The 13,196-nt window shown below is 43.9% G+C and overlaps 1 protein-coding gene across 1 annotated transcript in view; it reads left to right on the top strand.

Moving 5' to 3' along the window:
• The window catches only part of USP31 (ubiquitin specific peptidase 31), an 84,972-nt gene that overhangs the window by 37,909 nt on the left and 33,867 nt on the right, over positions 1-13,196 (top strand). The window contains exons 5-7 of the mRNA XM_047780318.1: positions 1,103-1,238; positions 4,718-4,862; positions 10,123-10,300. Coding sequence (XP_047636274.1) covers positions 1,103-1,238; positions 4,718-4,862; positions 10,123-10,300 — 459 coding nt within the window. The remainder of the gene's footprint in view (positions 1-1,102; positions 1,239-4,717; positions 4,863-10,122; positions 10,301-13,196) is intronic.

Below are 13,196 nucleotides of genomic sequence, written 5' to 3' on the forward strand. Positions count from 1 at the left end.
ATTTAAACACGTAATAGGATTAGTGATAAATTGAATATAAGCATTATGAAAGCCTTACAGAAATTGAGAAATGCCTGTCTAGTTTGCAGGGTGAGTAGGTTGGTCTGGTTGGAGGCTGGTCGGGTCATCCACCCACCGTATGGGGGCAGGGAAGGTTGTCGAGTGCCTTCTAGAGCCTGTAGAGACCTTATATTCCACTTTTTTCTTTGGTCTTTTTAGAGCTGAACCCGAAGCACATGGAGGTTCCCAGGCTAGGGGTCCCATCGGAGGTGTAGCTGCTGGCCTACACCACAGCTCATGGCAACGCCGGATCCTTAACCCACTGGTCAGGGCCAGGGATTAAACCTCCATCCTCATGGATGCTAGTCAGGTGCATTTCTGCTGAGCCACGGTAGGAACTCCACATTCCATTTTTAATTAATTACTTTCTTCGAACTGTTTCTCAGAATTTCTAGGAGTTAACACTGTTTTAGAGAAAATGCAAAGCATAGAACCAAGTATCGATATGCTGTATTTTTATTGCATCAGGATTGCCTTTTCCAAAGTTTTCCTTTTTTTAAATTTTGGCTGTGGTGGGCAGTGTCTTGTTATGGGATCTCAACAATCCTAGACCAGGGATTGAATCTGGGCCACAGCCTGAAAGTGCCAAGTCTTAACCACTAGACCTCCAGGGAACTCCCAAGAGTTTTTTTTTTTTTTTTGTCTTTTTGCCTTTTCTTGAGCCACTCGTGAGGCATATGGAGGTTCCCAGGCTAGGGGTCGAATCGGAGCTGTAGCCACTGGCCTCTGCCAGAGCCACAGCAACATAGGATCCGAGCTGCATCTGCAGCCCACACCACAGCTCACGGCAACGCCAGATCCTTCATCCACTAAGCAAGGCCAGGGACCGAACCTGCAACCTCATGGTTCCTAGTCGGATTCGTTAGCCACTGCGCCACAACGCGAACTCCAAGAGTTCTTGATTATTGTTTGATAGTTTTACTCAGGTCCAGCTAAAGGTGTGGGTTAGCATCAGTTTTGTTGGTTTCAGATCAGGGTTTTGCTTCTGTATTTTAGTTGGAAGTAAGTGACTAATGAGGAGATGTGACTTTGATCTGTACAGGCCTCTCTATGTCACTGTAGTGTATCAAGGGAAATGTTCTCATTGCATGCGGATTGGCGTGGCCGTGCCTCTGTCTGGGACTGTCGCCAGACTTCGGGAAGCAGTGTCTATGGAAACGAAGATCCCCACTGATCAGGTAATAAGCTTGCTGAGCCCCATTACACACGAGCCACAAAAGTGCTGCTTTCTCGTCTCCTGGAATTTTTTTGAGCAGTTCTCTGCCAAATAGGGTTAGATAGACATTTAGAACCAGTTGCTTTTAGTGCTGAGGGAAACATAAAAAATCAAGATAGATCCAAACGAGAAAAATCTATGCAAAACCTTTGCATGCTTCATTTAATTGTGTGTGCGTGTGTGTATTTAAAAGGAAAAGCTGTGGCTTTTCACTAAGACTGTCTTTAGCTTTATAAAGTATAATTTGTTCACCCCTCTTAAATCATTCTTATGGATGTTTGTGTGAGCAACAGCAAGGGCATCCTGTGGGATTTGAAGGTCAGAGAGGCTTAGAAAACTCAACCAGTCGCTCTTGCTAGTACAGTACGTATAGATGCTAGATTTGGTTTATTTTTGTAAAGTTGAACTGGAGTCTCTTACCTTGTTTAGATGAGGGAAAGGAAAGTTGTATTACCCCCCCCCCCCCCCGCTTTCTTTTTTGGGCAAATTTTTGGTAAGTAATTAAATTAACCCCAAATCCTTTTGGCCTGTTTGTGGCTTGACACACTGATGTATACATTTTTTTTTTTTAAACTTAATTACACATTACAATTTAATTGGGACCAAAATTCCCTGTTTAAAATTTTCCAAGGAGGGCTGATTCGATGGCTGAGTATTTTTTCCCTAGGTAACTTCTGGAAGCTGTCATGTAATCGCGGGAATAATGAAGGCGTTTTGTACTTTGACCTCCTATGACCTCATTTGCGTCGTTACCACAGTAAAACAAATAGAGCCAGCAATTTCCCTGATATAGCAAGTATCTCATGTTGATGAGCCAAGTACTGGCAGATTGATACAATTTCATATTCTTCCTTACTCTGAAGTGCTCATTGATTTTTTTTTTTTTTAATTCAAGATAAGGAAAAAGAGAGAGGGAGGCTTAGGTGTGTGTCTGAGGCAGACCCAATTATATCTTTAAAGCTTCCAGCATTCTCTGTTTCTTTTTGCATGTGGTTTAGAGGAGTGGTATAATTATAGATTTGCTTTTGACCTCAGTTTGCTGGAGCAAGCGAATTATCCGTGCATGTTCACCTGCAGAGGAAAGCATTGTGGTCGTTACACTCGTTAGAAGAAAAATGTGCCAGGAGTGGGTTTTTGGGGACTATATTTTGTAGGATATGCCACCAGCAGCTTTCACTTCATAGACTCATGTTATGTTTGTGATAATAGAGGGGACCTTACGGGCCCAGTCCAACCTTTGAAGGGGGGGCCCAGGGAGATCACGTGACTTGCTCACAGTCACAGGCCTGGTTGGTGGCAGGGTGGGGCTGGAACCGCCTCAGGCTCAGCCCAGCGCTTTTTCACTAGGTGGTGCTGCCGACCATGTGATGCGGTCTCTAAATGTTCCCATTGTCTTTTCCCCTCAAGTTTTATTTTTCCTGCTTTATAAAACACTCAAACCAGAGTTCCCGTCGTGGCTCAGTAGTTAAGGAATGTGACTAGGAACCATGAGGTTGTGGGTTCGATCCCTGGCCTCGCTCAAGTGGGTTAAGGACCCGGCCTTGCCGTGAGCTGGAGTGTAGGTCACAGACTAGTGGCTCGGATCCGGTGTTGCTGTGGCTGTGGCGTAGGCTGGCAGCAACAGCTCCGATTGGACCCCCTAGCCTAGGAACCTCCATATGCCACGGATGTGGCCCTAAAAGGACAGAAAGACAAAGAAAAAAAAAATACTCAAACCTTTTAGAAATTTAACTTAGAAAATGCAAGTATCTTGTACTAAGTATTTTAGAACTTAAGGGTTACTAATTTTAATATGAGGTTGTATATTCATTCATTTTTTTTTTCCTGTGCATATACTCTATTTAATATTCTATGAAAATGAAACTGTGTAGTAACATTTTTCTTTCTCTACTTTTTTTTTTGCTTTTTAGGGCTGCCTGGGGTATATGGAAGTTCCCAGGCCGGGAGTCGTATCAGAGCTGCTGCTGCCGGCCTACCCCACAGCCACAGCAACGCTAGATCCGAGCCTCGTCTGCGACCTACACCACAGCTCAGGGCAACAGCGGATCCTTAACCCACTGATGGAGGCCAGGGATCGAACCCACGTGGACACCAGTCGAATTTGTTACCTGCTTTTTGTATTTTATATTTTCTTAGTGCAAATACATGCAGCTCATTCTTTGCAATAGCTTTATCATTTGAGTAGGACTATAGTATGGTTAACTAGTTCCTGTTGTTGGACATTTGAGTTGATTTCATTTTTTTCTAATACAAACATGCATGGTTATTTGACATTTTTGAACCCGAAAAGAAGAATATTTATTTATTTATTTTTCTGTAGCAGGACAATTTTATTTTTTCAGTGAATCAGTAACTTGTGTTTTGTGTTGATATTTCTTCCCTACTTCAATATATGAATTTTGTTTTTCTTTTTTTTAAATTTTTAAACTCTTTGTTTTATGATTTTTATTTTTTCCATTATAGCAGGTTCACAATGTTCTGTCAGTTTTCTGCAGCACAGCAAGGTGACCCAGTCACACATATGTGTATACGTTTATTTTTTTTCCCCCGCATTATCATGCTCCATCACAAGTGACTAGACATAGTTCCCAGGGCTCTATAAGCAGGATCTCATTGCTGATCCATTCCAGAGGCAATAGTTTGCATCTGTTAACCCCAGATTCCCGTCCCTCCCACTCATCCCCATTTGGCATCCACAAGCCTGTTCTCCATGTCCATGAGTTTCTTCTGAAAAGAAGGAATTTAATGATAAGAGAAAATCTTGCAGTCAGATATGGACTCTGTCCTGGCTGCCAGATTGAATATATAACTTTTGGCAAGTAAGCCCGCTTTTCTTTACTTCTCCCCCCGTGAAACAAGGGTATTAGACTTTATATCTGCTGAGTCTTTTCACCAAAACTTAGAGGAACTCTGGATTTAGAGCCACAGCGCTCTGCTTTCGGTTGGAGCTCCCACTGTGGCTCAGAGGTAACAAAACTGACTAGAATCCATGAGGACACGGGTTTGATCCCTGGCCTCGCTCAGCGGGTTAAGGTCCAGTATTGCTGTGAGCTGTGGTGTAGGTCACAGACACAGCTCAGATCTGCCGTGCTGTGTCTGTGGTATAGGCTGATATATGCACCTCCAATTCGACCCCTAGCCTGGGAACGTCTATATGCCACCAGGGTGGCCCTAAAAAGCAAAAAAAAAAAAAAAAAAAAAAAAAAGAAATTCCGGAAGGAAGGCAGGAAGAAATCAGAGTATGTTTTTACACAGTCACAGAGAATCTTGTGCTTCTCAGATTTTCTTATTAAAGGCAAATCATATGGGCTCCATGAGGGTTTCCGAGCCCTCAGGTCCCTGCAGCCCTGCTGGTCTGGAGAGGTTCACAGCTGGATTGGGAGATCCGTTCACATCGCGACTTACCAGTTATCCAACTATTTACATTTTTCCCATTTTTAGATTGTGTTAACAGAAATGTATTATGATGGGTTCCATCGTTCCTTTTGTGACACAGACGACCTGGAAACAGTCCATGAGAGCGACTGCATTTTTGCCTTTGAGACTCCAGAAATATTTAGGCCTGAAGGAATTCTCAGCCAAAGAGGTAAATGAGCATCTGTTTCCATAGTACCACGTGGGCTGGCAGGTTTAACAACCGTCTCCCCCTTTAGATTATTATGTGATGGTGTAATTCTTTTAAACTGTGGTAAAATACCCATAACACGTCTTTTTATCACGGTGTAAATGTTAGAGAACGTATTTTCCTGGACGAAGGCAGTTCCTGGGAAGAGCTTTGTTCCGGGACTTGGTGTCCTTCAGGATCCCAGGCTTCTGTTTTTGCTTTTGTTTTTTCTTTTTCTTTTTTTGCTCTACTCCAGTGGTTGTCAGAGCAGCAGCATCGCCTGGAAACTGGTTAGAAATGCAGATTTTGGATGCCACCCCAGAGCTGCTGAAGGAGAAACACTGGGGCAGGGCCCAGCCATCTGTTTGTCAGGGATTCTGATGCACATCAAAGTTGGAGAACTGCTGCTTTACCCAGTCTTCCTGGAATTTTCTGCTGCTGTGTTAGTTTGGTTAGAACTGAACACTCTAGTAGCCTGCAGTTTTCCTCTGCTTGCATTCCCTGACTTCGGGCTGACTTCGGGCTGTCCAATGGAATCTGCTTAGACTCCCGCAGGCATCTTATTTTATTTTTTATTTTATTTTTTTGTCTTTTCTAGGGCCGCACCTGTGGCATATGGAGGTTCCCAGGCTAGGAGTCGAATCGGAGCTGTAGCCACTGGCCTACACCACAGTCACAGCAACGTCAGAACCGAGCCTCGTCTGTGGCCTACACCACAGCTCACGGCAATGTGGGATCCTTAACCCACTGAGCGAGGCCGGGGATCGAACCCGTACCCTCATGGTTCCCAGTCAGATGTGTTAACCCCTGAGCCACAACGGGAACTCCTCCTGCAGGCATCTTACACTGAGCGTTTCTTTCCTCGTTCCTCTGCGTTTCTCCTCTAGAATATGGCATCACCGTTCTTCTCTTCACCCAAGCTGGACCCCAATACTTCTCCTTCAGCTTTTGACTTAAATTCACAAAGAGCTGATCAGACAGTCTGCAGTTTTCCTCTTCATCCTGCTGCCACCTGCCCAGTGCAGGCCAGTCTCACCTGGGCTTCTCTAGTAACCTCTTTACCCCTGGGCTTTCTCTGGTCCAGTTATTTCTTCGCAGTGCCACCAGACTGCTCGGACAGACAGTTCGGATCATGTGACATGCTGATGGATTTCCTGGTGGTTCCCTTTGTCTGCAGTTAAATCCGAACACCTTGGATGAGCGCCTGGCCCTTCGCGATTTGGCCCTTGCCTTTTTCTCCAGCCCCTCTGCTACAGTCCCTCTTCTTCCCCGTCTCCCCTGTCCCTGTCGCTCTTTATTTCTCAGACATGCCACATGCCCTTCTACTTTCCATACTCTTGTCTCCGCTGAGCATCCCTTCCTGCCGCTGCTGCTTCACTAGCTCCTCCTCTCTCTCTCTCGAGAATAAATACCTCCGAGTCTCCTCATCCGCCCAGTCCTCGGCAACCCCTGTTCTCCTTTCTGTCGCCGTATTATTTCCCTCGTCTAGGCCTACATACGATCGAAGTCACATCATACTTGGCCTTCTGTGACGCCTTCCACTCAGCAGTCTGTTTCAAGCTTCATCCACATGGTAGCATCTGTCAGTCCTTCCTTGCGGTGGCTGAATATTATTCCATTGTCTGTATTCACTTCTTGTTTATCCGTTCGTTCATCTGTTGATGGACATTTGGGTTGTTTCTGCCTCCTGGCTATTATGAAATAGTGCTGCTCTGACCATTCATGTGTGAGTACTTGTTTGAATACCTATTTTCAGTCCTTTTGGGGTGTATGCCTAGGAGCGGAAACGCTGGGTCATGTGGTAATTCTGTGTGGAACGTTCTGAGGATTTGTCAGGATATTTTTTTACAGCAGCTGCATCATTTTTCAGTCCCACCAACAAGACACGAGGGTTACAATTTCTCTCCATCTTGCCAGTATTGGCTCTTTTCTGTCTTTTCGATGATAGCCATCCTAGTTGGTATCAAGTGGGGTAACACTGTCTTTATTTGTGTTGCCCTTACGACAAACGATGTTGATCATCTTCTCCTTATGTGGCTTCTGGCTATTTGTGGATCAACTTTAGAGAAATGTCTCTTCAGGTCTCTAATTGAAAATGGGTTGCTTGTCTTTTTGTTTTTGAGTTGTATGTGTTCTTTATATATGTTAGATACTGGCCTCATGTCCGATACATGACTTGCAGATATTTTCTCCCGTTCTGCGGGTGTTCTTTTTATTTTCTTGATAGTGTTTTTTGATGCACAGAAGTTCTTCATTTTGATGAAATCTAGTTTACCTCTTTTTACTGGCGTTGCTTTGGCTTTTGATATCATATCTAAGAGTCCATCATCAAATCAAAAGACATAAAGATTTACCTCTGTGTTTTCTTCTAAGAGTTTTATAGTTTCAGCTCTTACATTTATATCTTTGATTCATTTTGAGTTGACCTTTGTAAATGGTGTGAAGTAAGGGTTTAGTTCCACTCTTTTGCATGTGAATATTCAGTTGTCCCAGCACCATTAATTTTAAAAAATTAATTCATTAATTTTCATTTGATATTTGCATTTATTGTGGAATGATCACCACAGTAATTTTTACAAATTTATTTATTTATTTTATTTTTTTCATTTTATTTTTTAAAAAATTTACTTTCGTTTGCTATTTCATTTGTTGAAAGGCCTTGGTGCCCCCATTGACAGTTCTTATTTTAGTTCTTTTCCTTCACCTCTGCTTCTAGAGGTCTCTGGTGCCTCCAGGTTCTGAACCTTTTGGTCATTGTGTATTTTGGGTTGGCCCGCTTTCTCTCCTGCCAGTTTAGGATTAAATTTTCTCTGGTCTACTCATATTTCCATTATTGTTTTGTAGACAGTCTGTTCTTTCAGTTTTCAATCTGTGACGTAGGAGCTTTCTTTATTTCCTAGTTGTGTTTTCAGGCATGCGCCTTTGTTTGTTTAAGTTGTTTTCTAATTTTATTGCATGGTAGTAAAAAAAAGCCAAGCATCACCTCGTCCCGAAAGCCTTGCCTCCTTCCCCCACCTCAGGCTGGCTGGCTGGCTCCTGCTCGCCCATGTTCCAGTGCAGCTTCTGCTCATCTCTGACAGTAGCGTATTGTGTGCAAATGATCTGGTTTTTTGGTTTTTTTTTTTTTTTTTTCCCCCTCTATCCTTCCTACCACACTGTGAATTCTCTGCAGTTGGGGCTACATTTTGCTTCATCTTTGTGTACCAGCCGTTCAGCGTTGTTCCTAACACACCGCAAGAACCCAGTTAACGTTTGTTCACCTGAACTTTTTCCCGAATCCCGCTTCATACCCCAGTGGCTGAGGCTCAACACCGTTTCTAAGTGCATTTGGTGAGGGCCGAGGTCTAGCCAGAGTGCCTTCATCGGAAGAACATGGCACTTAGTGAATCTGTGTGAGCCTCTGTTCTTATAATAAAAGCCTTATAAATATTCCGTCCTGTACATCTGAGGTTTTTTCCCAGCGTACAGGTGTGGGAGCTGAGACTTAGAGAGCTGAGGTCGCCGGTGTGGGTCACACAGCTGGTTCATGGGCCTGGGCTTTGAACGCAGCTCCATTTCTGAGCAGTTGAGTGGCATCCTCTCCTCTCTTTGGGACCCCTGATCGCTTTTAGCAGAACAGGTCTTGCCGGCCTGACGTCTGCCAAGAACCTGGGAAATGAGCCCCCACTCCTTGTCTCAAATGCAGACATCTGCTTATTTTCTCATACCAGAGTTTAAAAGGGCTGTGAAGTGAAATCTGCTGCTCTTTGGTGATTTCTGTATGGCATTTAAACCTAAAAAAAGGTTCTTCCCGCTAATGGCTTGGTGAAGATTCGGTTCTTCTAGTTTCTGTGTTCTCGTTTTTACACCCTAATGAATCTGGAATTTATTTTGCTGTTAACCGTGCATTTGTCATTTTCAATTGCTCCAACACTGATGTGCCTTAATAGGTTTAGCAAATCTGGGGCTGGATATTGAGGTTATGGCTGGAGTTTTGCTGTGAAAACTCTTGTGTAAACCACTTCTTATTTGATTCTCCTTCTGGTGGTATTGCTGTTATTTTTTTGGGCTTGTTAGCGTGGAGGGCTTCTGTCATTCTCTAATTGGGGTATCACTTCCTCAGGCCATATCTCCAAAGGATTGAAGAAATGAGCGATTATTTAGCCAGACATTTATTGAGCTCCTACTAAGGGCAAGGCCTTGTACCAGGTGCCCAATTGCTGAGTGCTTCTGATTGACAGATAGCTCTGCTTTGGGGAGCGTCCAAAGACCTGGATTTGAGCAGCCAGGCACTATGCTGGTCAAACGTATGTTTTTGTCCACTTTAATTTAGGTCGATCCAGTCCAGTTGATTATATTAAAGTTCCACAAAGGCTTTGAGCTTCTTAGAAGCCTGGCTCTTCAGTCGGGGAAAAGAAACTGCTATTGAGGAGTTCCCGTCATGGCGCAGTGGTTAACGAATCCGACTAGGAACCATGAAGTTGCGGGTTCGGTCCCTGCCCTTGCTCAGTGGGTTAACGATCCGGCGTTGCCATGAGCTGTGGTGTAGGTTGCAGACGTGGCTCGGATCCAGCGTTGCTGTGGCTCTGGCCTAGGCCGGTGGCTACAGCTCCGATTCACCCCCTAGCCTGGGAACCTCCATGTGCCGCGGGAGCGGCCCAAGAAATAGCAAGAAAAAAAAAAAAAAAGAAACTGCTATTGAAATCTCAAAGATCATTCCACATGTACTAGTTTTTATTTTTTACTGAGAAATTATTTGGTTGCAAATTTTCAGTTGATAAGGTAGGTAAGACTAGTTTAAATGAAATAATGGGTGCTACAGATTATCTTAATGGCTAGATGAGTAATCCCAAAGTCCATCATTTGTTCCTTTTTTTTTTTTTTTTTTTTTTAAGGGCCGCATCTGAAGCATATGGAGGTTCCCAGGCTATGGGTCTAAACAGAGCTACGGCGGCCGGCCTACACCACAGCCACAGCAGCATCAGATCCTAGCCGCGTCTGCGACCTACACCACAGGTCATGGCAACGCTGGATCCTTAACCCACTGAGCGAGGCCAGGGATCGAACGGGCAACCTCATGGTTCCTAGTCGGATCCGTTTCCGCTGTGCCACAACGGGAACTCCTGTTCCTTTCTTTCAGTTGCCGTTTAAATAACCTAATGACAACTTCTTAATTTGTCTAGTAGGTAGAATTTTTTGTTTTGTAGTGAAAGAATAAAAACTTTTTTGAAGAGATAAAAGTAAGTTTTTCATTTCATTTTAGGAATCCACTTAAACAACAACCTAAACCACTTGAAATTTGGCTTGGATCATTATAGACTGTCTTCTGCACAAGCAGCCGCCAAGCAAGGGAAAGCGGACTCGGCCGCCACGAGAGCAGGAAGCGACAAGATCGTTCTGCTAGTGTGTAACCGGGCCTGCACTGGGCAGCAGGGGAAGAGGTGAAAGCTTATCCTCCAAGAAGTACTGCGACTTTTAAAGTCTAATGTTTTCAAATGTTTTTCAAAGTAGGGATAGAAAAATCCTCACTTTGAGTAGTTAACTTTTGATGCTGTGCCTGTGTGTAAGTTGACCTGATTTGAGGGTTGGGAGGGGAAGAATATAAAATTAGGATGCTAGAATCTGAGGTAGACTGGCTCTTCAAGCTCATGCAGTTTTTAAAGGCTCATCTCATTTGTATATTTTCAGCTCAAGAGCCTCCTGGGGCTCTAGACTTGTAGACCTAGATCCAGCTACTTTCTTAACAGCTTTTTTTTTTAAATTTTTTTTATTTTCCCACTGTACAGCAAGGGGGTCAGGTTATCCTTACATGTTTACATTACAATTACATTTTTTTCCCCCCACCCTTTGTTCTGTTGCAACATGAGTATCTAAACAAAGTTCTCAATGCTATTCAGCATTGGATCTCCTTGTATATCTGTTCTAAGTAGTGTCTGATAAGTCCAAGCTCCCGATCCCTCCCACTCCTTCCCCCTCCCATCAGGCAACCACAAGTCTTTTCTCCAAGTCCAAGATTTTCTTTTCTGAGGAGATGTTCATTTGTGCTGGATATTAGATTCCAGTTATAAGTGATATCATATGGTATTTGTCTTTGTCTTTCTGGCTCATTTCACTCAGTATGAGATTCTCTAGCTCCATCCATGTTGCTGCAAATGGCATTATGTCATTCTTTTTTATGGCTGAGTAGTATTCCATTGTGTATATATACCACATCTTCCGAATCCAATCATCTGTCAATGGACATTTGGGTTGTTTCCATGTCCTGGCTATTGTGAATAGTGCTGCAATGAACATGCGGGTGCATGTGTCTCTTTTAGGTAGAGTTTTGTCCGGATAGATGCCCAAGAGTGGGATTGCGGAGTCATATGGAAGTTCTATGTATAGATTTCTAAGGTATCTCCAAACTGTTCTCCATAGTGGCTGTACCAGTTTACATTCCCACCAACAGTGCAGGAGGGTTCCCTTTTCTCCACAGCCCCTCCAGCACTTGTTATTTGTGGATTTATTAATGATGGCCATTCTGACTGGTGTGAGGTGGTATCTCATGGTAGTTTTGATTTGCATTTCTCTTATAACCAGCGATGTTGAGCATTTTTTCATGTGTTTGTTGGCCATCTGTGTATCTTCTTTGGAGAAATGTCTATTCAGGTCTTTTGCCCATTTTTCCATTGATTGATTGGCTTTTTTGCTGTTGGGTTATATAAGTTGTTTATATATTCTAGAGTTAAGCCCTTGTCGGTTGTATCATTTGAAATTTTTTTTTAAATTCTTAACAAATCTACTTGATGGCATGTGTACCTTAGTCTTGTGTCTGTTCCAAACTAGACTCATTGTCTTTCCCTATAAACGTGGCCTTCCCATATTTCCTATCTCAGCACCGCTCTTCTTTCAGCTGCATTTAGGCAGACCTTTGGGAGTTAGAAATCACTCTCAGGTCTTTTCCCTCTGTAAGAATTTGTGGGAGAGTTAGGCTATCTTTTAAAGTAATTTTATCACAATAGTAATGTAACCTGAGTAATAACAAGATATGGATATGTTTCAGGGAGGAAGTGTACTGGGCTTCTAAATATTTGTCAGGGTGGCATTTATAGTAACCTTTTAAAATGTTACTTTGAGAGAGTTCCCTGGTGGCGCAGTGGGCTAAAGATCTGGCGTTGTCACTGCAGTGGCTCAGGTCGCTGCTGGCGTATGGGTTTGATCCCTGGTCTGGGAACTTCCGCATGCCATGGGCACAGCCAAAAGAAAATTGTTGCTTTGAAATAAATTTGTTTTTTTTTTGAACCGAACCCATGGCATATGGAGGTTCCCAGGCTAGGGGTCAAATTGGAGCTGTAGCTGCCAGCCTACACCACAGTCACAGCAACGCCAAATCCAAGCCGAGTCTGCGACCTACACCACAGCTCACGGCAATGCTGGATCCTTAACCCACTGAGCAAGGCCAGGGATGGAACCTGCATCCTCAGGGATGCTAGTCAGATGCGTTTCTGCTGCACCACGACAGGAACTCCTGAAATAAATTTCTTATTTAAGAATGGTAGCATAAATGCAGAATATATTGATTTGTATACTTAACAACGTTCATTGAAAAGGACTTTACTGTTCGCGGTGTGTTGGGCAGCATTCCAGACACTAGGGATACAGCAAGATCTGTATTCTCTCATGGAGCTTGCATCCTTGTTAGAACAGAGCCACTAAAAACCAAACACATTTAACTTCAGTCCTTACCACTTCGAAGATATTAAAACATGCTGGTACGATAGAAGGTGCTTGGTTTGGGGGGAAGCTGCTGGCAAAACTGCGTTAGAGCGGTCAGGGAGGGCCTCCCCGAGGAGGTGGCATCCGGGCTGATCCAAGTGCGATGCTGTGCCAGCTGTGTGTGCCTCCAGCGCAAGGATCCCAGGAAGAGGGGCATCGAAGGCAAAGATGCTGAGACTGGGAGGAGCTTGGCATGTTTAAGAGACAGAAGGAAAGGCAGCTCATCGTATTTAATAAAGCACTTATGGAGTTCCTGTTATGGCTCAGTGGTTAACGAATCCAACTGAGAACCATGAGGTTGTGGGTTTGATCCCTGGCCTTGCTCACTGGGTTAAGGATCTGGCGTTGCCTTGAGCTGTGGTGTAGGTCGCAGATGTGGCTCGGAGCCCAAGTTGCTGTGGCTGTGGCGTAGGCCGGCGGCTACAGCCCCGATTCGACTCCTAACGTAGGAACCTCCATATGCTGCGGGTGCAGCCCTAAGAAGACAAAAAATAAAAAAAATAAAGCACTTATGGAGTCCTCTTCACCATGCTAGTCTCTTGAAAGTGAAGGCATTGTCATGCCAGGGACAGCCGGCTGATG

Source organism: Phacochoerus africanus, chromosome 5 (assembly GCF_016906955.1).
Source record: "Phacochoerus africanus isolate WHEZ1 chromosome 5, ROS_Pafr_v1, whole genome shotgun sequence".
NCBI classification, from domain to species: domain Eukaryota; kingdom Metazoa; phylum Chordata; class Mammalia; order Artiodactyla; family Suidae; genus Phacochoerus; species Phacochoerus africanus.